The 27,199-nt window shown below is 36.2% G+C and overlaps 1 protein-coding gene across 4 annotated transcripts in view; it reads right to left on the bottom strand.

Moving 5' to 3' along the window:
- The window catches only part of LOC113230558, a 47,570-nt gene that overhangs the window by 7,807 nt on the left and 12,564 nt on the right, over positions 1–27,199 (bottom strand). For 2 of the 4 annotated variants that reach the window (XM_026464566.1, XM_026464567.1), the window contains exons 2-3: positions 24,135–24,198; positions 8,708–8,778 (exon numbers count right to left, since the gene is read on the bottom strand). In XM_026464566.1, the coding sequence (XP_026320351.1) occupies positions 8,708–8,755 (48 nt within the window). In that variant the 5' untranslated portion in view covers positions 8,756–8,778; positions 24,135–24,198. Of the gene's footprint in view, positions 1–8,707; positions 8,925–9,758; positions 9,816–24,134; positions 24,199–27,199 lie in introns of those variants that run through there. The other 2 variants (XM_026464568.1, XM_026464565.1) reach the window with 2 other exon arrangements.

Raw genomic sequence — 27,199 nt, 5'->3', positions numbered from 1 at the left:
CGTAAACTTCGTTTGTGAACGTTGTTATATGATTTAGATTTTTGAATATGTTATTTTTCGTTGAATAATACGCTGAGTTAAATAAAACTGAAATAAAAATTTAAAAATCCCTCGATTCAAAACAGATACCTACTCCCAAAAACTCAATCTAGTAACCATCTGTAATCAAACAATTGTGCAATATAACTTGCCTAAATCAATTTAAGTCTTTACAACCTCAAATGGCTTTGGTTGATTCAGCATAACAGTGAAAGTGTGGAATTAATCACTTTGGAAAGAATATATTTGTATGTAGTAAAATTGAGGATATCATACTGATTACTACACGGAATGTAAACACGATTCCTAAAAATATTCACGATAGAAAATAAACGCAAACTTTTTTCGAAATTTAACAAGAAAACCGCTATATTCAATAGGTACTTTACATATACCAATTAATTTTTTTTTAAACCAACTGAAGTAAATAGAACACGTATGCTACTTACGATACACATTTTTCAAATGGCTTTAATTTCGTTTGTAAAAAATAAATTCTGAAATAAAGTCAGCGTCAGCGTCCCTGCCGCTCGGCTCAAGCAAAGTGAACCGAATTAGTACGAGAAAAGTTTGAATTCGAGCTGAGGTAGTATCGACTCTTAATGAACCCAAACACGATAGTTCTACTGTAATTAGTTGAGGAGTCGAGCAGTCTGCAGACTGCGCTGGTTGCAGCACCAATTCAAAGTTACTATATTATACCATATACGTAGTATGTCAAATGTAAAATCGATAAAATAAATAAGTAACGCACACACTCATCGCCCGGCACTAGAGAAACCCTGCGTCGCTGGCGCCAAGGACAAACTAAGACAACCACAAATTACACAAAAACCAGATAAATAAATGTAGGCCATACAAATATTTCTCCCGGTCCGGGAACCGAACCCGGGACCTCTGCGTGCAAGACCAGCATGGTAACCGTTCGGCCATGGAGGCAGAAAATGAAAAGTAAAGTAAAATAAATATTCATCTTCATCATTCATCTTATCTGATACTGAGATCCCTACACTAATCGGGAAAAGAGCTGACGACGTAAACAACAGGGATAACTCCAATGAACAATACGCCAGCTTAATTTTTGGACCTGTTCTGTTTTTTTTTTTCACGAAATTCTGGGAACCCAATATTAGTAAATAAATATGGCTGTTTACAAAAATGACAGAAACTGATCAAAAAATAAAGTTGGCGTAGTGTTCATTGGAGGCATCGAGTATATAACCAAAAATAGAGACGAAATAAGGGCCATCCATCCCTGGCAACTCATCAGGTAAATGGGCCTTATATCGCTTACATGGCGCTGAAATCACAAATTAGAAAACTGAAACAGTACAGCGCCAAGAACAGACCGTTGTGTGTATGTCTCGGTATATTCCAAAAATATTCTGTATTTATTGTAATAAAGATAATATCTCGAACATTGGGGGTTGTTCCAATCGGTGGTGTGGGAAAAACAGCAGAATATTTAATTACAAAACAAACGGAATCACATTTCATCGGTACCTAATTACACCCGTCAATTGTTTCGAATTCGGTCTGGCCAATCGGAGCGCAGTTGTCACAGTAATGATTTGGCCGAATAGTTTTCAAACAAATTAAATGACATTTTGTTTCTACTTCTGGTTATATACTTGATGATTGAAGGTATCGAGATATTTATAAGATATAGCTAAGAACTATCCCTATTTAATTGCCTTCAAATAAAAAAAACCGCCTTGAAATCAGTTTAGCCGTTTGGGTGTTACGATACCACTGATATAGTTGCAAAGGCCTAAAACTCCCCTCTTTTGGTGTCGGGGTTTACAAATACTTTACACGCATGCTATAAAGCACTTGTTTCAGTACAGTTCCGCTACTATGATATTTTATTGATTATGGCGCTGTATAACTTGCTATATAAAAATGACAAATATTTAACGCGGCTACTGTCACTGTAAAGTGGGTCTCGCGGATAAACTCATGGTAGATAGAGACATTGATCTCTTATTTCAATCGTTCGAAATATTATTTTTTGACATTGATGATGAAAAACATAGGTATATTATTTGTTATTTACATATCAGTGTGTGGAAAGGGTAGTCAGTTGTGGTGAATATACGTCACGACAAAACTTACTACCAAACATATAGACAAAAACCATAATGACCTAAGTAACAAAGGGAAAATTTTGTTTAGATGTTAACAATGACTTTAACATGTGGAGGGTGGATAATTCCTATTATCGACTTTTCTAAAAAGAGCTTAGACATTTCGAAGCCTTGGATATAAATGATAAATAATAACTGTGAAATTGGGTCTCGGATATTTGGACGCTAAAAGTTTTCTTTAAATTACCAAAATAAGTAATTTTGTTTTTTCAACAATATAAATAAATTGTCTTGGGATATTTAACACAATAAGAGAAAGGCAAATTTTGTTTTTAAATTGTTAAAATATATCTCATTCTAACAAGGATCCTAAAACTGATAAGGAGCCTTATTGCCTAAATAACAGAGCGCTTCTCATAACAACGTACACAAAGCGCATGCGCTTCGCGGGCACTTGAACTTGAACCTTCGCGTGAAGGGCCTCGGGCGTGAGCACTTTCCCTGCGCGAGAAAGCATTTCGCCGTTGTGGAGATAAGCGAGCAATGTGAATGTACTATACGTAGATATACAAGTATAAACTCATATTCTTAGTATAATAAAGCCATATGTGATACGTCAAAACTGCTTTTATCACATAAAAGTCATAAAAATAATAAGAGATTTCTTCGCCTCCTCTACTCCCATCAATCTCTTCATACATGCCCGTTTATTCTTAGTACTTTTAAGTCGGCCTTTTTTAATTGAGATTGAGATAGTTCGCCGAGGTCCATCTCTCCCCACGCTTCCATTCACATTCGCTCAATAAATTTGTGCCGTCAATAGACCAACATTCATTCTTTCTACATGACCAAACCATCGAAGCAACCCTGTCTCTATCCTTGTCAACAACGCTCTCTTGCCTCACTGTTAGGCATTCTATCTTTAAGACTAATACCGCACATATTGCGCCAAGGTCTCATTTCTACACATTCACCCTACTTTCATGTTTTTTCTGCCACACCCAACGCTCACTACTATACATTAGGGTTGGGACCACCACGCCCCGATGAAGAGCCAAACGTGCCGTGCTTAAAAGTTATCGACTAATTTCGTTCGCTCAGAGGCATTCACTTCGTTCATCTTAAAATACAAGTTTTCTTATTATAAAACTTTGTCTAATTTCTCAAAATATTGCAAAATTTGTTTCCTTTTCAATAAATCAAACTACAAGAAGTAATTGATAATATCTTCTTCAGGCTTAATTGTCGGAGTGACAGGTGAATCATTGCGTTAAGCACCCATTGTAGAGTCAGAACAGATTCGACAATAAGCCTTTGTGACGCTTATGTCCACTGTAGTTCAAAATCCATTGGACAGACGAAAGCGATTGTCCGTTTACACTTTCTATGACAAATTGCTTTCTAACACGAATTAGTGAGATTGTACTTGCATTCTACTACGACCATATAGAGATATCAAACAGACGCGAATTGCTTTTAATGTTGTGTACCGTCCCTCGTTATTTATTATTGCATGTAGACGTGAACATTCGCAAGTCCAAAAAAAATAAAAAAACACGTTTGGTAAAAATATAACAAGGTTATTTTTGTGAGTATCATGGTAAAATTCATAAAAGGTAAAAAAAGAAAGTCCGCTTCTGTTGCTTTATTTATATAAAGAGGTTTTAATTCCAATAAACTCCGAAACAAGTCCGATCATGTAACTTCTAGCTGGAAAGTCAGTTATTAATGAAATAACCAAATCAATATCACATTGTTAGTTCATTGTTAACAGACAAGCGCATCTAACGGTACCCATTAAATCATCGATCAAATTGAATCTGATCGATCGCAATCGAATGATGACTGCTACGTAATATGAAGTACAACCTTTTGAATGTGAAAAATGAAATCGGTTGCTCGAAGCTGTTGCATCATTCGCTTACAAAGCTGCGAAATTTTATCCACAGTAAAAGTGAAATTGAAAAAAGCCATTTTGGCGGTCAACGACATGACTGTTGGCAGTTCCTTTTCAGTTGCTTCCTGCACGACTCACATGTGTTATGTGTAAACTGCGTTTTTAGTTTTGAACGGTTTTCCATTGATGAAACTATTATCAATAGGGGTATGAATTGAGTAACACGAACGCGGGTGCAAATTACTCGTATAATATAGAAATAGTTGCATAGATTTTACTTGTGTATTGGAGTTAATGTGCAAATGTCACTACGGTTTAAATTGTTTGTGAAAATTTGTCATTGTGGTATAATAAAGTGTTTACATACAAATGTATATAGTAAACAACATGCTATAGTCTCGATATCTAAAGCAGTTTTAGTAGCCGTAGGGCTCCTTGTGAAAAAGTTCGTCCAGGGAAGTACTGCCACCTTACTTATTTCTGCCGCTAAGCAGCAATGTGAGCATTAACTGCGTGGTGTGTAAACGTCAAGGATATGGGAAGGATTCTTTGGAGCCAGTTCTGAGCTCCAAAAACTCCAACGAAAGCTCCATTTAAATTATGAAGCAAACATATTTATCTGTATGAGTAAAAACTGAAAAAAAAAGTAAAAACTCTATGAGGTCGTCAGGGAATGCCACCTTAACTGTTTCTGACGCTAAGTAGTAATGTGAGTATTAATGTGTTCAGGTTTTGAAGGTAAAGGGTGCTGGTGAAACTACGGGTGCATGGGACTTGTCAACTTATGTCTGAGAGTGACGAGCGCAGTGCGAGTGCCCCTCAGATCTTTGCGATTTAAAGCTCTAAGTTGCACTGTAACTGTTATAGACAGACGTGTCGTTTTTCACCAGGCGCACGAATTGTTCGTTCCGTCACTTAGTATCATAAAAAAAAGTTGCTACGCCCAAGGCGGTGTAATAGAAAGTTACTAAAGTAATATTAAATCCTAAATGGAAAGGTTTGAACGAAAGATGATGCAAATTACGGGCATAATAGTTTTCGCTATAAATTTTTAAAATTTCTTTGCATGGACTTTAATAAGCTTACAGTCTTTTTGCAAATGAACTTTATGAATACGAAGTAGTTATTTTGATCTGTTCGGTTTGTTCTTACAGTTGATGAATTAACTCGTAACGCGTTGATTTCTCTTAAGATTCGATATACGTAGATCGGCACACGCAGTTAGCTTCCAATGGTCCACTGTTTTGTGGATGTGCTAACGGAATCATTAGCCTACTTATGGGGAACGCGAGCGGAAAAAGCTGAATAATGTAGAAGTGTGCGCATATCGCTTCGTGCCCGAGCGCACCGTATAGATTGTTCATGTGTTTCAAACATACGATCACTTTACAAATCTATGCATGTAATAAAGTTGTAAATAAGCTAAGTCTGCTCTTCTAGTATTTTAAAGTTGAAGTCAATGCTACCTCTAAATACACGCAACTAAGTCTAAAAATATTTAGACTTCACAGGTTTATCGAGTTCTTAGGTTTTCGCGATTGTTACACATAGGAAATGAAATTATTTTTCCGGATTTAAAACGCGTGTATTTGTTTTTTCAAACATACCAACGTTTCAAACATGTGGTTTCAACTAGACGGTGCCACAAGTCACACAGTCACCGAAACAATGAATTTTATGCAAACCAAATTTCCCGATCGCATAAATTCATCCGTTAAGTGCCCAGCTCGATCATGTGATTCAACACTGCTCGATTATTTTTATGGTGTTGTGTTAAAGACAGAGTCTATACCAATCGAATCGATTACAGCCTTAAAACTTAAAATTCGTGAAGTGATTAATGAAATAGACCCACCATTTTATCAAAAAGTTATTAAAAACTTTGATGAAAGAATCAACATCTGTAACTTTGGTCGTGGTGGACATTTATCAGATATTATTTCTCATTCATAATTGCCAAATCTTACTTTTTTTAATACAATAAAAATTTTAATCATCGTCATCTAAATTTATTGCTTTATTTTGATTTAAAAAACAAAGTTCTTCTTGAAAAATCCTTTAAACCCTTTAAATTATTTCATAAATTTTGATAGACAATTTTATTTAACTTTAATAGGCTATATCGAGTTCTTAGGCTTTCACGATTGTTACACATAGGAAATGAAACTATTTTACCGAATTTAAGTCGCCTATATTGTTTTTTCAAGCAAACCAACGATTCGGGCCTTTTACATGTCAGTACAGGCCCTATAGTCAACCGTGACCATAGGACCTATCTTTATAGGTCCTATGGTCAATTATGTTATATATTATATTATGATCATTTTTCAAACAAACCAACGTGTAACAATCGCGAAAGCCTCAGAACTCGATATAGCCTATTAAAGTTAAATAAAATTGTCTATCAAAATTTATGAAATAATTTAAAGGGTTTAAAGGATTTTTCAAGAAGAACTTTGTTTTTTAAATCAAAATAAAGCAATAAATTTAGATGACGATGATTAAAATTTTTATTGTATTAAAAAAAGTAAGATTTGGCAATTATGAATGAGAAATAATATCTGATAAATGTCCACCACGACCAAAGTTACAGATGTTGATTCTTTCATCAAAGTTTTTAATAACTTTTTGATAAAATGGTGGGTCTATTTCATTAATCACTTCACGAATTTTAAGTTTTAAGGCTGTAATCCATTCGATTGGTATAGACTCTGTCTTTAACATAACACCATAAAAATAATCGAGCAGTGTTGAATCACATGATCGAGCTGGGTACTTAACGGATGAATTTATGCGATCGGGAAATTTGGTTTGCATAAAATTCATTGTTTCGGTGACTGTGTGACTTGTGGCACCGTCTAGTTGAAACCACATGTTTGAAACGTTGGTATGTTTGAAAAAACAAATATACGCGATTGAAATCCGGAAAAATAGTTTCATTTCCTGTATATAATAGGGTAACCAAATATCTAAAAAAATCCTTGATTTCTAGATAATTTTGATGTATGTATTATTTTTTTGTTTGAATATTATTCTTTATTTGTATATGTATACATTCAAGTCATATATTTATTATGATCTTGCGATGCGAAACAGTTATTTTCTACTTCCAGTGGCTACATCCAATTCAACGCTTCATGCATCATAAAGTGCAAAATATCTGTTATTTTCAACCAACAGTTTCACAGAAATTTCAACGCGTAACATCGTGCATTTTATTATACTCGTAAGATGTTCGTGTCCTGTCGTTTGCGTTACTTTCTAAGCTCTTTATTTGATAAAGAATAAATCGTCGGTGTTTCAGAAAAGAGCGTAAGCGCCATTTCGAAAAAAATTTCAGGGGAGCATGGTTTAAGTTTTAAAATATTTACGTCCTGTTTTAAATTTAAAACTTGAATTTAAATTAAACCAAAATTGAATTTTCTACAAAACACCGGCGAAATGATAATTAAAATTATGTTAATTTATTAAATAGGTACATGCATTTCTTTTATAATAACAAGTGACGGGGCGAACAAATCGTGCGTCTGGTGGTAAGCGACACGCCTGTCCATAACGGTTGCAGTGGCCACTCAGTGCTTTAAATCACAAAGATCTGACGGGTACTGCCAATGCGCCCGTCACCCTGAGATATAAGTTGACAAGTCCCTTGTCTCTGTAATTTCATGAGCATCCTTAACCTTCATAACCGGAAAGCAGCAATACTCACATTATTGCTCGGCGGCTGAAATAGGTAAGGGGCTCTTCTGTTACTAAATGCGTTTCATTGAGGATTAAGTACTTTTTATGCTCTGAGTTCTTAGGGAAATCATCATCTTACGATTATTATGTGAATTATCGAGTCACTCGCTTGACATGTTTGGAGCATATTTTGTAATGGCCTATATTATTTAACTACTCAGTCAATTACACCCAAATAATAAACAGATGATCAATGGTAAACTTTCCTTAGGCATTACACTTTAATATCCGAATTATAAAAGCAACGGAACACACTAAAGCGTATTTGATAAGTCTATGTGAGACTTTAGACTCGAGTTGGAACTTGATATTGGAATATTGTATAGCAAATTTTTATATAGAAAAGTCAGTGTCATCTTGTGTGCAGTTAAAACTGCAGCTGGACTGTTATTGAGTTCGTTTCCGGAACGGTATCTCTGATCACGGTTGATGATTGGACTCCTAGATTGATGTTACGTTACTTTTATGCCTTTTTGCCACCTCGTTCCCTCCCACCTGCCGCCGCCTCGCGCGTGTTGTGCGCTACACAATTCTAAACTATTGTTCTAATCAAGTGTTCTAAAGCGTAGTGTCGGAATTTTGAACTTTATTGAATTTTTAAAAGTGAGGCTCTAGGTTTTGGTAAATAATTATTATAATAGAATTTAATAATAGAACTAATGGACGATTTTAATTGCTTATTAGTAATACTTACTGTACCTTTTCATTAACAAATACGTGACACTAAACTGTGATCAACAACACATGAAATTAAGAATACGTTGATAAAATATAAGCTCAAAACAACCATTTTGAAATATAATTAATTTCATCCTTTGAGCCATTAGAGTCCTGTTTTTGTTTCATTAGAGTCCTGTTGTTGTTGTCGTGTGTGTTGAGTCAAATTTCAATACGTTCTTGCAACCAATACTTTTTTAGATTAACAAATTTAAATTGTACAAACCTGTAACAGGAGCGTAGCGATGGCCAGCAACAATCTGGTTCTCTTCATAGTCACAGTCCAGCGTCAGCGCCCTGCAACCAACGAAACACGTTCAGCTAAACACTTAGCCTAGGGCCCCGGCGCGGTCGGCGCTTGGCATGGGCGCTAGTGGCGCGTGGGCGCGGACGCAAGCGCGGCTAACATGGCGGTGGCGACTGCGCCGAGCGACTGCGCAACATCGACGCACCCTCCCCGTGCGCTCCCCCACCATCCCACCAACAAGTGGGGCCGTGATGACCCAGTGACCGAGTGCAGCAGCACCGGAACTGCACCGGCTGCATCTTTCACTGCAGCGCGCGCGCCGCTCCCGTTGCGACGAGAGGAAACCACACACGGCCTTCACCTTATCGCGCAAGGTCGCGCTTAGTCACAATTAATTATCTTTAATAAATAGTATTTATATTCATCTCTTTCTTTTAAGTAGAAAAAAGAAAGACAAAGCTTTATTTTAACGCTAACATTATCTTTATTGCGATATGAGCTTTAAGATTGACGTACGGTGTTTGTTAGTTTTTTGCTTTTCCACAGCTTTATTGAATCCCCAAAAACTATTTCTGACGACTGTGAATCTGTAATTTAAGGACTGTTTACACTTAATCCATGATTCCTTTTGCATTCGGGTTCTTACATGTTTTGAGAGCAACTATGTTTTTTCTTGTAGGTATTTATTTATACGATCGTCTGAATTACGGAAATCCATTTCAAGTTTCTTCACTTGTGTGAGTTTGACCGCAGTGAAATTTCGTTATATTAAGACAACCACGTGTCTTTTTTAACATCAGTCCTACTGCATCCATAATATATTGTAATGTTACGCAATCAGACGACTGATATATGATATCGTTATGTAATGTAAAAGTTATTCCTACATAATATAATGCAGAAAGAAAAGCTTTCGTTTTATTCAAATTGTTTATTTTTAGTTTTCCACCGTAACGGAAAAATAAATTAAGCAAGTAGTAGTCGGAGATGTCAGATGTCGAATTATGATAAACATATGTTGTGCACATACCCGACCAAGCGTTTGGCGGAGAGTCGCGGGCGCAGCATGACAGCGACTGTGCGGCTCGCGATTTCACCCCAGGCGCTCGATCGCTGTTAGAAAGTTTCATCTGTCGATTCGAGAATATAGACGATTGCACGCCATTGGAATGCGACAATTCCATACTACCAGATAAATTACTATATTTGTGACCGCTTGCTAAAGTTGCTGTTTGTTTGCATTACAACGAAAGTAAAAAAAGCCCAAAAGGTACATATATAAAAGTAGATAATTTGCGATTAGAGGATGTAATGAGAGTTTCGGCAAATGTAGTGGCATGTCGCCTTTCATGTGGAGATAGACGATTGGCATTTTTTATTGTGGCTGCACCCACCTGCCGGTAACTAGGCTGCCGCAAGTCGCTCGGAAGAAAGCGGGCCCTCAGGCATTTTCTATTTTCATGTAATCTACGGCGATATTATAATAATCGACTATATAGTGGGTGCTGGCCGCGCTCAATTAAGCAGCTTCGACAAGAAGTGCGGCGGATCTCGGCCGCGAGGCGAATTTACAGGATTGTGAGCATAACCTCAAGTATCAGTTGCACTTGTCATTGCGGTTTGCAGTCACTTTTAGAGGAACATACCAGATAATATACTGCCTGTCTCACCACAGACCCAAATAAAATAAAGCAAAAACTTTCAAGTACATTTTAACCGAATGCTAAAATAATTATATAATCGCACCGGTAGTGTAAATTGCTACATCTGCAAAATGACAACTGTTTAGAACGAAAATTAGTCTATAAGTTTTTAATGCTTAAATAGGAGAGTTATAAATTTCACATAATAGTATCATTTGTTACATCTAGTTCGTAGTAGTAAAACGTTTGTCCTCCGGGATAGGCTAAGGCGTCTAGCCATATTGCCACATCTTAGACATAAATTTTTCTTCAACGTTTTGTTTTATTAAGGCGAAGCCAAATCTTCAGTATGAAATATAAATTTTAAGGCAAATTGCCAGATCTTGAATTAACGTATTATTTTAATGACTTTCATGTGATAAAAGCCTTGATGAAAAGCCAAGATTGAGTCTAATAAGCTGAAATCTTATCACCATTAGATTGCGAGCTCTTTTTTTACACTTCATTTCAAGTACTGTTATGAATGTCTCTATTTGTTTTTAATGAAAATTACAGTTACAGGAGTATTCATTAATGATCGTTTTCATATTTCAAGTTAAGTTATTCAAACTTCACGACAAGCGTCGACCCGTCGTCATGAATGCATTGGCTAAACGCCAATTGCGAAGTTTTGTTGTGAGTGAATGCCCTCCATTAATGCCTCAATGCAAGAATGCCTCAAGGCTTATCGCGGGTTCTTCTTTAGTTCCCTGATTGCTCTGAAAAAAACAGTCGTTTCTCGTGGGGACGACCATTATCCAATTAAGTTTTTAATTAATCAACGTCCAGTGAAAGCTTGCTCTAAATCATTATTTATTTGCACATTCTAGTTTGCGGTTCCGAAAATAATATTACAAGGGGCATGACTGATTATAATTGCTAGATGAGAAATTATTCTTATTAAACCTTGTTATTAACATTGCTCTGTTAGAAAAAAACTTAGTAAATAATTTAAGAACTTCAATGTTCATTCCGACTTTCAGGCAAAATAGGTCTTATCTCATGCGCTACTCGTATTCTCTTGTTTGTTTGTACTGACGACGACGCCATACATTCTATCTTTTTCTTCTCTCGTTCTTGCTGCGACTGTCATAATGTAAATGTCATCACGTTTATACTAGGCAAAATGAAAATAAGATAACAGCGCGAATGAAGCGTGACGAACGTTTAGAGACCAATGATTAGAGACACTGTAGATTGCGTGTCATACTAGCCTCTTCAATTAACTAATCGTCGTAAAAACACTAGACACAATTGCATATGTAACAATGAACATTTACATAACAATATCAATAAAAGCATCAACTAAGAAAACAGCAGTAATGAGAGATAAGTCCTGTAGCTCATGCTTGAATACACTCAACAAACAGAAAACTATAAATCTTTTTTCTTTTTAAACAGGAAAGTGTCGAGCCAAATACTTGAAAGATTTATGCCACTCACAAGCTTTAAATTGCCAAAATCTGAGGGACACTGCTACTGCGCTCTTCACCCTAAGACATAAGCTGATAAGTCCCATGTGCCTATAATTTCACCAGCTCCTTTACCCTTTACCCTTTTGAAGGCAAAACCGGACAGTAATGCTCACTTTTAGTGGTTAGTGGCAGAAATAGGTAAGGTACTTCCCTGGACTAACACTTTCACAAGGATCTCTGCTTCTACACTGCTAATTTAGAAAAAATCCTTTCCGTTAACACCTACTTGCTCCTATCTTAATAAGCCTAAATGTTTGTTAACCTGTCAACACACGCCCTTACATATGGGAGTCACCATAATTGATACTTGTATTAAAAACACGCAAAAGCGACAAGTGATTTCTCACGAGATGATCGACAAAAACCGCGTGTGTCGTCAATTTAGAACTTTCGTTTTCTGTCTAGCGATTATCTGAAAGTCAATGCATTTTGAACGCAATTCATAATAGTTTTTTGGCATAATTAACTTGTGATGTGATGAGACGGATGATACACTTTCGTGACGCAAAATCGATGAAGGCCGTAATTAAAAAAGAATATATTAGCTACTTCTAATAGTAGGTAAGCCGCTGTATTAATTTACAAATCGGATACCCATTAACGCCATTTTGTGGTTCTCTATAAAAAAATAAGATAAAACTGATTAATGCGAAATTTTTACAAATAATTTGTAAGGTAATTGTAATGATTTTTAGTTTATCAGGTATACTAATAATCATACAAAGATATATATAAATGTTGGCTACGTACAGACTACATATATGATTAAGATAGCGTAGATACTAAAAAGTACGTTAAATTAAGTTAACAAAAGATTTTCAAGTATTTAGTAGTTTCGGTAATGCCCAACGTAACTCAAATTTAAACGCTAAAAAATTGCTCAAGCGCACACGTGAAAGCCGCCGAGTCACGAAAAGCAATTCGAGTTAAAGGCGACGGCATGGTTATCTTATCATCTCATCACACCGTACCCATTGTCTTCTACAAACAATTTGACTTATTATAAATTGAACGCTAAATTTTTTTGACAAAAGATGGTAGGTGTGAAATATTTTGAATTGGATCAAGGTAAGTAGAGCACGATGAAAGTAAAACAATGTTTGTTTCAATGAGCAGTCGGAGTGCTATAATATGAGCGATGGCAACGACAAAATGATTGAACATCTATAACATAGTTTCCCAAAGTGGGGGGTCCCAGTCGGCGCTGAAGAGTCGTAGGGGGGTTGGTAGGAGCCTCGGAAGCAATTGAGGGCATTGATCCTGTCTAGAGGGCCTTACCGCATTTGAAAAAAAACCTGAATTATCTACCTATATAAACTACACTACGTATATATAATTTTTTCCATGTGATTTTTTGTGTTACGTTAATATAAAAAATACGTTTTTTGAATTATTTTTTGTGGGGGTGTGCGTTGGAATTTTTTTATCGCGCCTAAGTGGGTAGTGAGTCAAAAATCCGTTAGTTAGTTTCAAAATAAGGCTTGTAACTTTGTTATGAAAATTTTGTAGGATTATTTAGATGCATGCTGCATGTGTGGGTCCTACACCGCGGCTTTTTACATACTTCACACACGTATTATTATTATTATTTTATTAATATAAAGCTACAAGTTTAGCACTTAGAAAAATAGAACGCATACTTCCCGATATGGTAGAAAAATGATATTTATACCGTTGTGCGCGGTTAAACTCCAAGGCAAAGAATCAAATATGAATAGACCTGAATGTGGAAAATGTAAACGAGTGATCAACGGCCTGCAAAAACTATAATGCATGGGCGGATTTTTGTGCATTTTTATGAGATACACCCTGGTCGAATTCCGCGGGAAGTAAAAAATGTTCGAAATTCAAATAAACAACATGGCCGCCATACAAATTTCAAAGTCTCCTAACACGGAAACTATTAGAGATATCTAGGAGGTGCTTGAAGGAATGTCATAGAGGGTAATACTGGTCAACTGCCTGGGTTAAAAAAATTCAAGATGGCGATTTCAAAATGGCGGCCGAAGAAAAACTTGCTTCGATTCGGCTGAAAATTGGCATGGCATGCCAGGGTCTTTAGGAGTCCTTAATCATAATTTAGGGTCAAAAATTTCTTTTCGCCATTTTTTATTATAATTGCCATATAAGTGTTTTATTTGTTAAAAATAGTTGCCGAAAGAGATTGGCTGTGATTCGACTGAAAATTGGCATGTGAAGGCCACTAGAAATAATAATTTGTGCTCAAAATTTGTTTTTCGCCATTTTCAAATACGCGAATCGAAGCGTTTGTTGGCGGCAGAAAAAAAATTGCTGATCCCTTTGAAAATTTGGCATATGGGGGTCTCTAGGAGTGCCTGATAATAATTTGTGATCAAAATTGGTTTTTCGTCATTTTTCAATATGGCTGCCATAGAAGTGTTTTTTGGCGACAGATGAAAATTTGCTCTAATTCGATTGAAAATCGGCATGTGGTAGTCTATGGGTGTTTAATAATAATTTGCGGTCAAAATTTATTATTCGCCATTTTTCAATATGTCTGACATACAAACTTTTGGCGGCAGATGGAAATTTGCTCTATTTCAGCTGAAAATCGGCATGTGGGGACCTCTATGGGTGTTTAATAATAATTTGCAGTCAAAATTTACTTTTTGCCATTTATCAATATGGCTGCCATTAAAGAGCTATGTTATTTTTTTTAAAGTCATAAGTGCCGAGGCCGTAGGCCGAGGTGTAGCGGAGGGCGAAGCCCGAAGCGTCCGCACGCCACTTTACGTAGGTAGTATACAGAGACTCTATTACGGTACAAAATTTCAAAATTGTTCAAAATGTAAGGCGTACTTCCACATGTAGTGGAAATAAGATGCTTATAGCGTTGTTGTATCTCGACCGTCTCTCCGTTAGATTCTTTTTTCTTAGAAACTTTGCTAAAAATAGAAGTATTTAGGGAAAAAATGCCAGACAATCACTTCGAATTTCTAGTCTCAAACTAGGGAATTTCCTGTACTATGAGTATCAGAGTAACGATAATTCTGAGGGCAATACCCAGAATACCCTGACCAGAACCAATTTAAAAATATTTTTTGGCTCAAATCAGGGATCGAATCTGGAACCTCCACATCAAGCGCCCATAGTACTAATCACTGTGCCACCGAAGCACGTAAGCACACCCCGTAATCTGAAACCGACCACGCGCCGCAGGTCGCGCCCGACCCCACCGTAGGTGGGGTATAGGGCTCGTATATGATAATGCTTTATCACTAGTATGCTAATTGGCGCAGGTGAAGCAAACCAGGAAATGCAATTCCTTATAATTAAAACAATTTTAAATTGAAAGAAAAATCTTGATGCAAAAAAGCGTTATTCCAATAAAGTAAACAATAAAGTCACCTTGTGTAGGCCAATTCAAAAAGCCAGAACAAGATAATTCAGTAGTAGGTCAATGTTCTGTAGTCCGCAGACTCTCCTGGTTGCAGCAGAGCTAGGTTACCATATTATTGTAATGTCATGGAATTTCCATTCTCAAGTCTATGGGACAAGTGAAAGTTAATTACTGCGACCCCTACCCTGTCTGGGAAAAGAGCTAATGGTCTTTATATAGCTGAACAATATTCATCAAACATACTACATTTTAAACATATTCATCTAACATACTGTGACATCTAACACGTTTTGAAGCAAAATTAGTACATGGACAGCTCAATAAAAGAACGTTTGCTAACTTCACGTACGCGTACGATACGTCCGTTCACACCACTGTCTAAAGTCGTAATGAGGGGAACGGCGGCCAGCAGCGTAACTTATATTGTCTAATGTCTATGGTACTTTTTATCTATACACCACAATAGCAAAGAACCCGATTAACAAACCTTCAAATCAAACAAAACCGCTTTGAGATCACTACACCTATTTGGGAACTACAGTACTACAGGTACACAGAAAGTTCACTCAAAGTTCTTAAAAATATCCCAAATTAACAAATAAATAGTAAAACAATAACATCTAAGCAAGCTATTAAAAATTGATTTTGCATTGGTTCCTCACTTTTATAATAAGCTTATAACGTAAACTGTACACGGCATTGGATAGATAGTTGTTATCATGGCCTTAGCATGATGTTGACTGTACAATTTGACCTTTCTCGACAAAGACATTTAGCCGTGAAAGTGATATCAAAAATAGTTAAACCAATTAGATTCAGAACACGATCAGACTCCACGATCTCTTAAATCATATCGTTAATGGTGTTTTTATCGATAACTTTTTTATTTCATTCTAATCTATTTCAAACACGTTTTGAAACAAAATAAATTACAATTTTCACTTTCTCATTTTGAGGACGGAACTTATATTAAACTTGGCACTATCTTCCAATGTTAAGAGTTAATTTTGTAGAACATGAACGTGTGCAGAATAATAATTTATCTTTTTTAAAAGAATGTTTACTACATTTTTATTTATACTCAAAGATATCACGTATTGTGCCTATTGATAAACGGTCAAGAAACTTAATATTTTTGTTAGCGCTTTATGCTAATGACAGAACTAATGTAAAACTGCTGATATGACACATCACTGTATTACATACCTAGCGAAAACGTAGAGATGAAAGTACAATGTTTGTACATCAATCTGTGTATGTATCTGGTATATTTATAAATCACACCTAGTCGGTAGTGACCGTTTCTTTTTAAGTCGTAGCAGATCGGAAGCACACATCTATGAAAAAAAGAAATTCTACTTAGCAATAAAGCCCCTCCGTTCCGTGCTGGCATTGTAATTTTTTAATGTGCAATAAAGAATATATCATTCATTCTTTCCATCTACATTTTAAATACATTTCGAATACATTTTGAAATGGCGTTTAAGTGAACAAATGAATTATGATGAATGAAAATACAAAACAAGTAGCCTTTCTAATTCAATTAAGATGGAACGTATTTATCAATGTCTAGTGATTAAATTATTACTAAAAAATAGTTTTGGTGATTGTTCACTTTATTTGCAAATGAAAAGAGCTATATAGTAATTCTCTTCTCATGGTAGATGATAATGTTGCCATTTACTTACGCAGGTGTAAAATGAGACCTTGTTAAAATTTTAGTAAAAGCTAGTATTTAAATTCATGACAAAAAATTGGCATCTCAATCTGATAATGTTCCGATAAATAAAAGCTCACATTTTGAATTTTGATGCCCGAAATTTAATCTAATTTTGCTAAAGTTATTTCTTAACACGTGTGTGAGATCAAACCAACCCTTGTAAAATGTAGTCAGAAATTTTTATTATACTCTGCATTTTAGACTCATTAAAATAGTTTCTTTTTAATTTGGTCACGTTTTTTATTTGGTAGAACCTTATGACCGCAAGCTATTCAGTAGTATTAGCCACGAAAGCATCAATAGCAAAAGTTATGGGGGCAGTTTCTATGATTAGCAAGACATTAGCTAGCCACTTTCGGCTCTGATTAACGAGGCAAGAGCCTCGGGTTTTTAATTGGCCAGTAACGAGCTAAAAGTCTTGCTTAATTAATGAATGAAAATGCCCAAATGCTTAGCTTCTCTTAACTATTATTCTTTATGCGTAACTCATTAGAAAGTGAACGTAATGTAAACAGAAAATAAATGTTTCACATATCTCCAAACCACGCCCTTTTAAAAGTCTGCAATGGTTGCAATTAAAAACGCATTCGTACATAACGTTCTAATAAGATTTCTCTATTCAATACTCGGGAAGTGTAAAAACTAAAAATAATCTGACTCTATTGAAGAATTTCCACGAACAAGTGCGTTGTAACATGTATCGCTTCAATAACACTCTGTACGTTCATATATCTGAGGCGTACGAATAACCATTGTATCTGCTCAGCTAGCTTTCGTTTCTAGTGAAAAACGCAATATCTATTTTTATTGTGTGCGCTCTTAATTCACTGCAAATTTCACTTATGGGGTCAATGATACGATGCTGTGATTAGCGACAAATTTTCCCATGATCGTACGTTCATTCATCTTTGTTGTGATCTAGATGTTTTACATGCCTTCTTCGAGTACTTGATTGCACATAGGTAAGGCAATGACAAGTCGTGTATACTTTTGAAATTAGCAGGCAATGTTACGTTCTGTTTGTGGAAACAGCGAGAACGCACCTGACGCCAAATTCCAATGCTACGATTGCGTTACACAATTTCACTTGCTTTTTCATGTCACGTTGCTACTCACACAGACCTAAATATTGAAACACAATTTTGTACCTTTGAGCGTTACTATTCGATGTTATTGAACAGGAAAATAAGAGTAGGTGAAAGGAAAAATATATTTTAAAATAATTGCTTGACATTGCAAATTTGTATACCTTTAAATAAAAACTGTTTCATTTTAAGTTTCGTTTCAGCATTACGTTCAAAAAAGTTTAATTTTGAAAGCATGACGATGATGATGAAAATCACGAATCATTGAATTATTATTAATTACTGATAATGTGTGATAATTTATCGTACACATTGTGACGTATCTATTAGGTGATGCGATGGGGGCGACCGCGGGCTCAAGGTTACGCCACGCAACACTTTCACCGCCCGCAGTTCGTTGCTCTCCGAATTCTGCACCATCAATGACAAACCCCGACTTCTGACACTTCACCGTTTAAATTCATACCTAAAGGCTTTACTGTAAAATTCATTTTGCATTGTGACAAAATCCAAACTCTCCAAGATGCTATCCGTTGACGTTTACGTTCAATGCCCGTGTTAATGGTACCGAGAACATAACGTGGCCCACTTTCTCTTTTAAGCGCACTTTGTCTCTTTCGTAAGTGCTCATTGCGGAGGTGAGAGAGCGAGATGATTCTATTTGAAGATGTTGTTGGGAAGGAAGCTGGGCTCGCTTTCTTTGCCGCACTTGGCATTGGAAGTGCACAAAATCCGGTAACTTTCGTTGGCGTCGCGATTGTGGCGATTTGCGAGCGCGTGACACGATGCGCCGGAGTCAGTCGCAATTAGCCGATCTTCAATTGTTGCGTAACTGTTACTTTATCTATTGGTTCGGTAACAGAAAGCAGCGTAATAAATAGTTGATTTGACACATTGCTAAAGGTGTACTAGCCATCGAACAGATTTAGATAAATGATTAACCATATCTGGGTTTTTGGTATCTTGTTAAGTGTAATTTTTATTTATTTTTTTATTTATTTAGTGTAATTAATATTTATAGTTTTCAGTTTGAATTTAATAAAGAGCAATCTTTTTTAAGTTACTTATTTAAAATCTCCAAATATTTTTAAAGTTTGCTTTAACATGATACTGATCTATATTCTTGTCTCTGTATCTCTAATTCTTAGAGACGCTTCAGGTTTTAGATTCTAGAAAGCTTAGATGTGTGCAAAAAACCTAGTTGATTTCTAACGTGTTGTTGTCACCATAAAAGACAGAAACCCGTAAGTGAACAAGGCGCTCAATCATAAAAACCAATTAAACGACAAATAAAATTCTACTTTCACACCCGATAGGTTTAAGATCTCACATTGAGCTGTCATGTCAGTTAGCAATGGTCCGAACTAAAATATTAGCTACCGTATATTTTAAACCGCATGTCGGATTCAATGATCGAATGCTAACGAACAGGTCAAACGCGAATCGGGCAAGTGGTTCAAATAAAACCGACTACGACATTATTTACTCTCTAAACTATGTTCGGATTGGAATGTTTGAATGTAGAATAGAGCGACAACAAAACAAAAGACGAATATTTACGTTCAAATAATAAATATGTTTTTCTAGGACAAATTTGCGGCACATTTTAATTGTTTTGTTAACATAATCTTTCGATCTAATGACCACCGTGGTCGAGAGGCTCGCGCGCCGGTTTCATGGTGTCGCTATCTCTGAGGTTACGGGTTTGTACCCCGGCCGGGTCAATGTAGGAAAACTATCTTTCTATATTGTCTCGGGTCTGGCTGTTTGTGGTACCGACATTGTTTTCGTAATACAAGTGCTTTAGTTACTTAGTTTTGGATTAGAACAATGTATGTGGTGTTGTCTAGTCTTTGATTATATTATTAACATTTCATATCATTAACCCATTTATAAGTCCCATTGCTAGGCACAAGTCTCCTCTCAGACGAGAGTTTCGGCCTTAGTCCGTTGGTACAATGCTGGTTGGGGACTTCATAGGTTTTTCGAGGATCTTCGACGTAAGGTTTTATCACAATGTCTTCCTTCACCGAAAAAAAAATAGAAACTCAGAGGTGCAAGCCTGAATTCGAATCCACGGCTTCTGGTTGAAAGGCGGTAGGTCATACCATTAGGCTTATTTTGTATAAATTGATTAAAATAACGTTCATAACGCAACTAAAATTAAAATTTTAATGGGACGACGAGATGGGGAGACTAGGCGATGGAATAATAATTTCATAAGTCAATCATTCAATTGAAATAGGCAAGGTGCAGATGTTGTTCAGCTGTCAACAATTTACCAATATAAATTTATAGAGCAGTCATGTCAGAAACCAAAAAGGAAACCCTAACGTGTGATACAGAGGTCAACTCTATTAATGTCAAAAACATAATCTGATTGCGATACTGTTAAATTTGATGCGACGTATAAATAACGTGACCTAATAATGTAAAGAAAGTATAACCACAATAATACGTTTTGGAGTTAAATGTAGTGTGAAAATTGTGGTCGAACTGGCTCTATGATGAGATCAAATATCCATGCATTCGTGATGATACAAATGATAATAAGTATCGTTAAAATCTTCTAGCTAGTACTTTGTACTTTGCAGATTACTTATAATGAAATTAAGTGACAAAAATAAGGCAATGTGAAAATTATTGCAATTAAATACACTGGTGAAAGCTTCGTAGCAAAACAACTAATTGGCATCTGTGTATCTAATAACCGCTGCACATTTCTGAGAAATTTATGGCCACTGGTGTTTATTAAGGACAGTAAACGGCACGGAGAGATTGAGTTTGAATATCGATGACCATGGCGAAAATAACGTAGAATAGGAAAAGCTAGCGAGCATCAGACAAACAAGGATTTGTTTGAAGGAACCAGCAACGGTATGTAGGCAATTACACTTCTTTGTGCCAATTCACCTTGTGCACACTTAAAATTATTTGTCGATGGTGATATCGTGGTGGTTATTTGTTTTATAGTAAGTAGGTGCTGTGTTCTACGCACATAAAACAAGTTGTTCCAACCCGTCTTAAAAGTGGAGTGAATGTGACCAGACTAAACATGCATCAACGGGTCTGTCTAATAACTTCTTGAGTAGAACATGTCAATACGCTACGAATTAATTGGCTTCTCTATTTATATACCGTACTACCAGATGTCAGGTTTCCCCTATTTACATAGGCCAGTCAATCGGCGTATTGATGACGGAGAGTTATGCATTCTGGCGCAGGCACAGGGTGCAATAAATTAGCGAGAGCGCAATCACGTGCCAATGTCGATTCGGACTGTGGCGCAGGCTTCCGTATCTTGGGAATTGGCCCGGTTTTCTAAGAAAATTGCCTGATTTGCATGTGGGCAGGTTATGCCGAGAAAAGTATATCGGCGCCGCACCAAGTTACCCGCAAGGTGTGCACGGGAAAGCACGCCTGTCAACTAAATGAGTTTCCCATATGAAGTGTCTAAGTGTTCTGAAAAGGTAATATGAGGCGAGAACGGATGCTATCTGACTACTGAACAAGCTGACCTTCTTATAACCTAATTTTCAACGTTCCTTTTGACTACCTTTGCGTTTAGTTACGATATCTGTTTATATAGAGACGGAGAATTAAGATAGCGATATGTATTGCCTCATTTGGCCTTTTAGACTATGGCCATATTATAAATTAAATAGTGCGACCTATGTTATTTATTTTATAATGCACATAAAATTTCAGTGATAACACAAAACAGTAACTTAAGTAGGTATACAATAGTAAGTTAACATACTACAGGTGGCATTATGTGGCTATGTGCTACTTAATTCTTCCAGACAACCTTAGGATATAAATTTTGGGATATGCAAAAGCATGTTTACTTTACTCTTACTAATCAGATCTTTTAATGCACTAAAATTATAAAGACGGCGCCTATCAAATGCATTCAAATCACTATTGTTAATTTTCACACCGAGGCAAGTGGGTGAGAGGTGGCCGATTCCAGAGACCGCTCTCCACCCAATATTTCCATTCTTGAGAACCGGAACTTCCGATCAGAGAAAACGTCGCTCCTATATAGCAGTCTAGACTAGTACGAGTTATGCTTCGATACCCTGATGCCCGCTATCACATAACAGCACAAAGATATGCATTTGCAACTCTTGCTCGACTTTCATTAACATTAATCACGACTTGTACAAATGTACTGGTCTAAATATATCTATATTATTGTATTATGACAGCTAGTTTTAACGTTGTATTGACTGGAATATATACGTAAAATGAAATACACACATTGTATACATTTCGCAATAAAAATATCTTTGGCATAGTCATACATAACACTATTTACAAAATTAATTCTATAAGTCATAGATTACCTCAACACGCGTAACTTATGTCGTATAAGTTATACACTTAGTAAAAGCGATTATGATATCACAAAATGTGACTAAAAAGTGTGTCATTTAGGTAAATTGATGCCTGTGACCCAGTGGCGGCTAGAGACTAGTAAAGCGCGTGCCGAGCGAATGCTTGTACGCTACACTCTGTTAAAAGTTCGATGCTTATGAGAATCAAACAACTGATTATTACTAATGCTTCCCTCAATTATATCAACATACGGCTTAACCGGGAAATTATGCTATAATCTATACGTAAAAAATACTTCTAAAGGAATCTATAATAAGAATTATTGTTCTCGATGTTGTGATTATATGTTATCGTAGCGAGAAATCTTCACGCATTTGCCCGTAAAGTATAATAATGAGCAGGGAGACGTAAAGACGCGTCAGTAGGATGCGGACGGTGCGCACGGCGGAAGAGAAAGTTGGTTTATGGGCTCAAGGACGAGGGCATCGCTCCCGATTACGCAACACCGTGAGATAATTGATGCGCCCGCGCTGCCCTCGCGACTGACGACGGGTGGCGGCACGGGTTGCCGTGATTGTGTCGAAACCACAATGCGGATGCCGATTTAAGGACGATGACTCTGATTTCTGATTCTGACCAGTGATACAATGCTAGAGGCATCGCTTTCTCTGGAATTAGTGTTAGACGATACATCACGGCCAACGGCAATACAAATTTAGATGAATCATGACTTAATGATTATGTACTGTGAATATTTTAAGTTTTTTATGTATGTAAATTTATTGTCCGCAGTATTTAAAGCAAAGTAAAATCACTTTGTGTGTGACGTATATTGAAGTCAGTGGTCCTTCAGAGCACTTTCACCAGCACGCGTCGTAAGCGCATGAAATGGGCTTACAACGCATTGCATAACTGCGACGATCGCATATAATGCGGATAATTGCTCTGAGAGAAAGTCAATACTTTTTGGCGGGAACCGACTGAGTGCGCATGGACCATGGATCTTCGGGCTAGCATGCCATAGATCCATTCATTTCTAATCACTATTACACTAATACGATTATGACTGGGATGTTCGTCATTAAGTACGTACATGTAAGACGCTTTATGCGGGACAGTCCCGCTGTTAGGATTCCTGTCTCGCGGTCCCCAAAAAATTTAAAAGTGTCCAATTCACAAAACAGAACACATGTACAATATTATTTTTAAATGGCGCGAAAGTGAAAAATATATAAAACCAGTCAACCAAACATCGAGCACAAGACTACACAAGATTCGTCCAGGGAAATACTGCCACCTTACTTAATCTGCCGTCAAGCATGGTGGTGAAATAACAAACACGGGGTACTTGTCAACTTATGTCTCAGGGTGACAGGCGCAGTGCAGTGTCTCACAGGTTTTTGCGATTTAAAGCTCTGAGCGGCACTGCAACTGTTATGGACAGACGTGTCGCTTACCACCAGGAGTCCGACTTGTTCGTCCCGTCATTCGGTGTCATAAAAAGCAAAACAAAAAATAACATTTTGTATACAAATACTTTATGCAATCGCTACCGACAACTATCACTGCTAACTCACCGTAGAGACACAGGTACAGGAAATACGTTTCAATACTAATGGTCAATAGACAAGTAACTTTTTCTTCCGCTCTCACTTATTTTTATCTTCTCTTCTTATTTGGGTATCTCATCTACCATATTGAAAGCGAAATTGTCGTAAATTGTATAATTAACAGAAAATTACCTTTTGCAACGATGAATTGTTATGTCGGTGACATAAATTTGTGTGTGATCCAAATCTTGAAAACCTGTAACAAGAAAAAATTACATAAAAAAACTTCAATTGATAATTATAAATAAGTAGACTGAGTAGCCGTGACCTCGGGAGTTGAAAAGAGCCTGAAAGGATCGTTGGTTTAAAAAAAAAACATATACACGCAATTAGAAATTGAAAAAAAAATCGCTTCCCATAGTCCTTCTCGCGTCGTATTCCTAATTGCTGAGAGTCATGATTCCCCCGCAGAAACAGTTTCTGCAAGACGACACTGCGCCATGTGTGGTGGTCTTTGGTATAGTGGAGCGCATCATGAGACTCATGCTGAGAGGCGTACATACTTGGTTGGATAGGAACTCAGTATAACAATAAATCGCATAAATGTAAGAGAAAGACGTAAATATTAAAACACTTGTTTGGTTAACAACTTTCTAGTTTCATTTTATTGAAGTTCACTGAAGAGAAACTTTGATGTTCTTGGAATACTGTAGTATAGCAATATGTACTTGTGTCTATTATCTGTACACCTAACGTCTAGGGAGAACTAATAAGTGACCAAGTAGTCTGTTTGCGGCTATAATTAAGTATAAATTGTGTAAAGATTTCTCTACACGTGAATTGTTACTAGGAGCAATCAAATTGGAGGAATATATATCATTACGGCATTATATAAAAATGGATAATAGTAAACTCGAATAGGTGTCATGCAACTTTCTTGCACAGTTTGTTATATTAAAACCGTTTACTGCACGTAACCATCTCTCCAATTAAAGAAGACGAGAAATATAATTATGTGTATGTGAGCGTAAAAAATGATCGTGATTTATTTATTATCTTGGCTAGGATAACTCCTACCCAAGATTAATTTTTTAACTTTTTAAATTTTTTGTACTTAAAATTATTTAACATGTTAATATTAAACTTAAAACTTATCAATAAAGTAAAATAAATCAAACCAAAACTTTCACGTATCTATATTGGAAGCTATTTGCACATCTCTAAATCAGTTATGGTAATTAAACTTTAAAAAAATTAAGTTATCATTTAGATATATTTATAATTTAATGTGGACAAAAAAAAGGAGAGTATTCCTATAGCCATATCTCTGACCCTGTTTTGTAAGTTACTTTAAAAATTCTAGAGAAAAATGTAGAACCAAAAGCTCATTGAAAGTTTGGGCGACGCGTATTGGCACCCAGATTAATTACAATTTTCGAGTTTTGGATTAAAATGCGGAAGGTGTTGTGGCAACGACATATTGGTGGCTATACATGTATAGGTAATAACACGGAGTAAATAATACACTTCGGTAATAGGTTATTGACATCTCGTTTTAGTTTTTACCTGTAATAGGGTTAATTAGAAGGACAACATTTTAAGATTCACTAAATGATTATCGCTAAATTACAGGTTACTTATCATTTAACGACAACTGTAAAGGAGGTAAAACTTTGTTGTGATATGACTTTATTTTTTATTTTGAAACAACTTCGCAAGGATATAATTTTTGTGCCCTGTTAATATATCGCATCCTTTGTATAGTACAATACAACCACATGTGTTCATATGGCAAAAGTGTAATAATCAATACATCTGGACGCTTTATGAGGTGGTCCTGAGTTCTTGTCCTGGTAAAACTAATGTCGGAAAAGAATATTCCTAATATGTGTTCTGGATACTACCACTAGAATTAAATTCGTTACTTTGCTCCTCATAGTGCATACAATTCCCTTTTTTTAGACCAAGCAATGTTTTTGTTTGCCACGTCATGACATCATATAATATTACATTATTGTTGTCAACATACGACGCATAGAGCTCGTTAGATACAACGTCAGTTTAGCAACATTACCATATTACATTGCTACGCTTTCCGACTATGATGTCATTATAATCTGCCACCTTTCTTAACTTGCGCAAAGGTGAAAATAAACAACAAAATCATTATCCGTAAAAACACAGACAATCTCTTTAGTAGCAGTGGAGCCCTTTGTGAAAGAGTTTATCCAAGGAAGTACTGCCACCTTACCTATTTTTGCCGCCAAGCAATAATGAGAGAATTACTGTGTTTTGATTTTGATAAGGGTGCTGGTGAAATTACAGGCACATGGGACTTGTCAAATTTTGTCTTAGGGTGACAGACGCAGTGGCAGTGTCTCTCAGATCTTTGCGATTTAAAACTCTGAACAACATTGCAACTGCTATAGATAGGCGTGTCGCTTAACACCAGGCGCACGTTATTATCATAAAAATAAAGATTGAGAAATTAATTAATATGTTTTAATTTATTTTAATGTCTATTATTCATTAATAATAAATTTAACTTAATAAAAAATCATCAAATAAAATAATTCGTAAAACGTAATGTAGCCTAAATTGGAATGTTTCTTAGTAAAATTAAAAATAAGGTATTTAATTAATAACTATTGTAACTATAGTGAAAAATTGGCGTGGTTTGCATTAATATTAGACATAACTGGTTGATGACTATACCACCTCAGTCAACCGTGACCATGATACGTGAATGATGAAATGTTGGTTTGTTTGAAAAAACAAATATACGCGATTTAAATCCGGAGAATTAGATTCATTTCCGGTGTGTAACAATCGCGAAAACCCAAGAACTCGATTGAGAAATTATTTTTAAAAATAATTTTGATTAAACACTCTCAAAACTACCTGGTAGCCGGGTGACGTGACATACCTTCAGACTCATATTATAGCGTTATCTCACCAAACTAATAGCAAAGAGACATAAATTACAAACTTCGTTACTATAAAATGACGCTTTGTACTCCATAACAAGTGAAATCGTCCTTGTAAACAATGGTGGCAGACAATAAACTGTTTATGATAAGCCTTCCTGACTCGTGGAAAGTGAAAGCATAGAGCTAATGTACTTATTCGCATGAATTAGACTGTTAACTAATTAAGAAAAACAATCTATCTAAGAAAGAACATTAAATTCTTAATTGTATTGGATGGGACATACATAATAATAGGGGTTAAAGTATGAAATTGCCGATTTGTACTGA

This window comes from Hyposmocoma kahamanoa, unplaced genomic scaffold (genome assembly GCF_003589595.1).
Source record: "Hyposmocoma kahamanoa isolate Upper Pololo Valley unplaced genomic scaffold, ASM358959v1 63, whole genome shotgun sequence".
Lineage (NCBI taxonomy): Eukaryota > Metazoa > Arthropoda > Insecta > Lepidoptera > Cosmopterigidae > Hyposmocoma > Hyposmocoma kahamanoa.
Note: the sequence above shows the minus strand (reverse complement) of the source record. Positions and strands in the feature narration are given on the sequence as shown.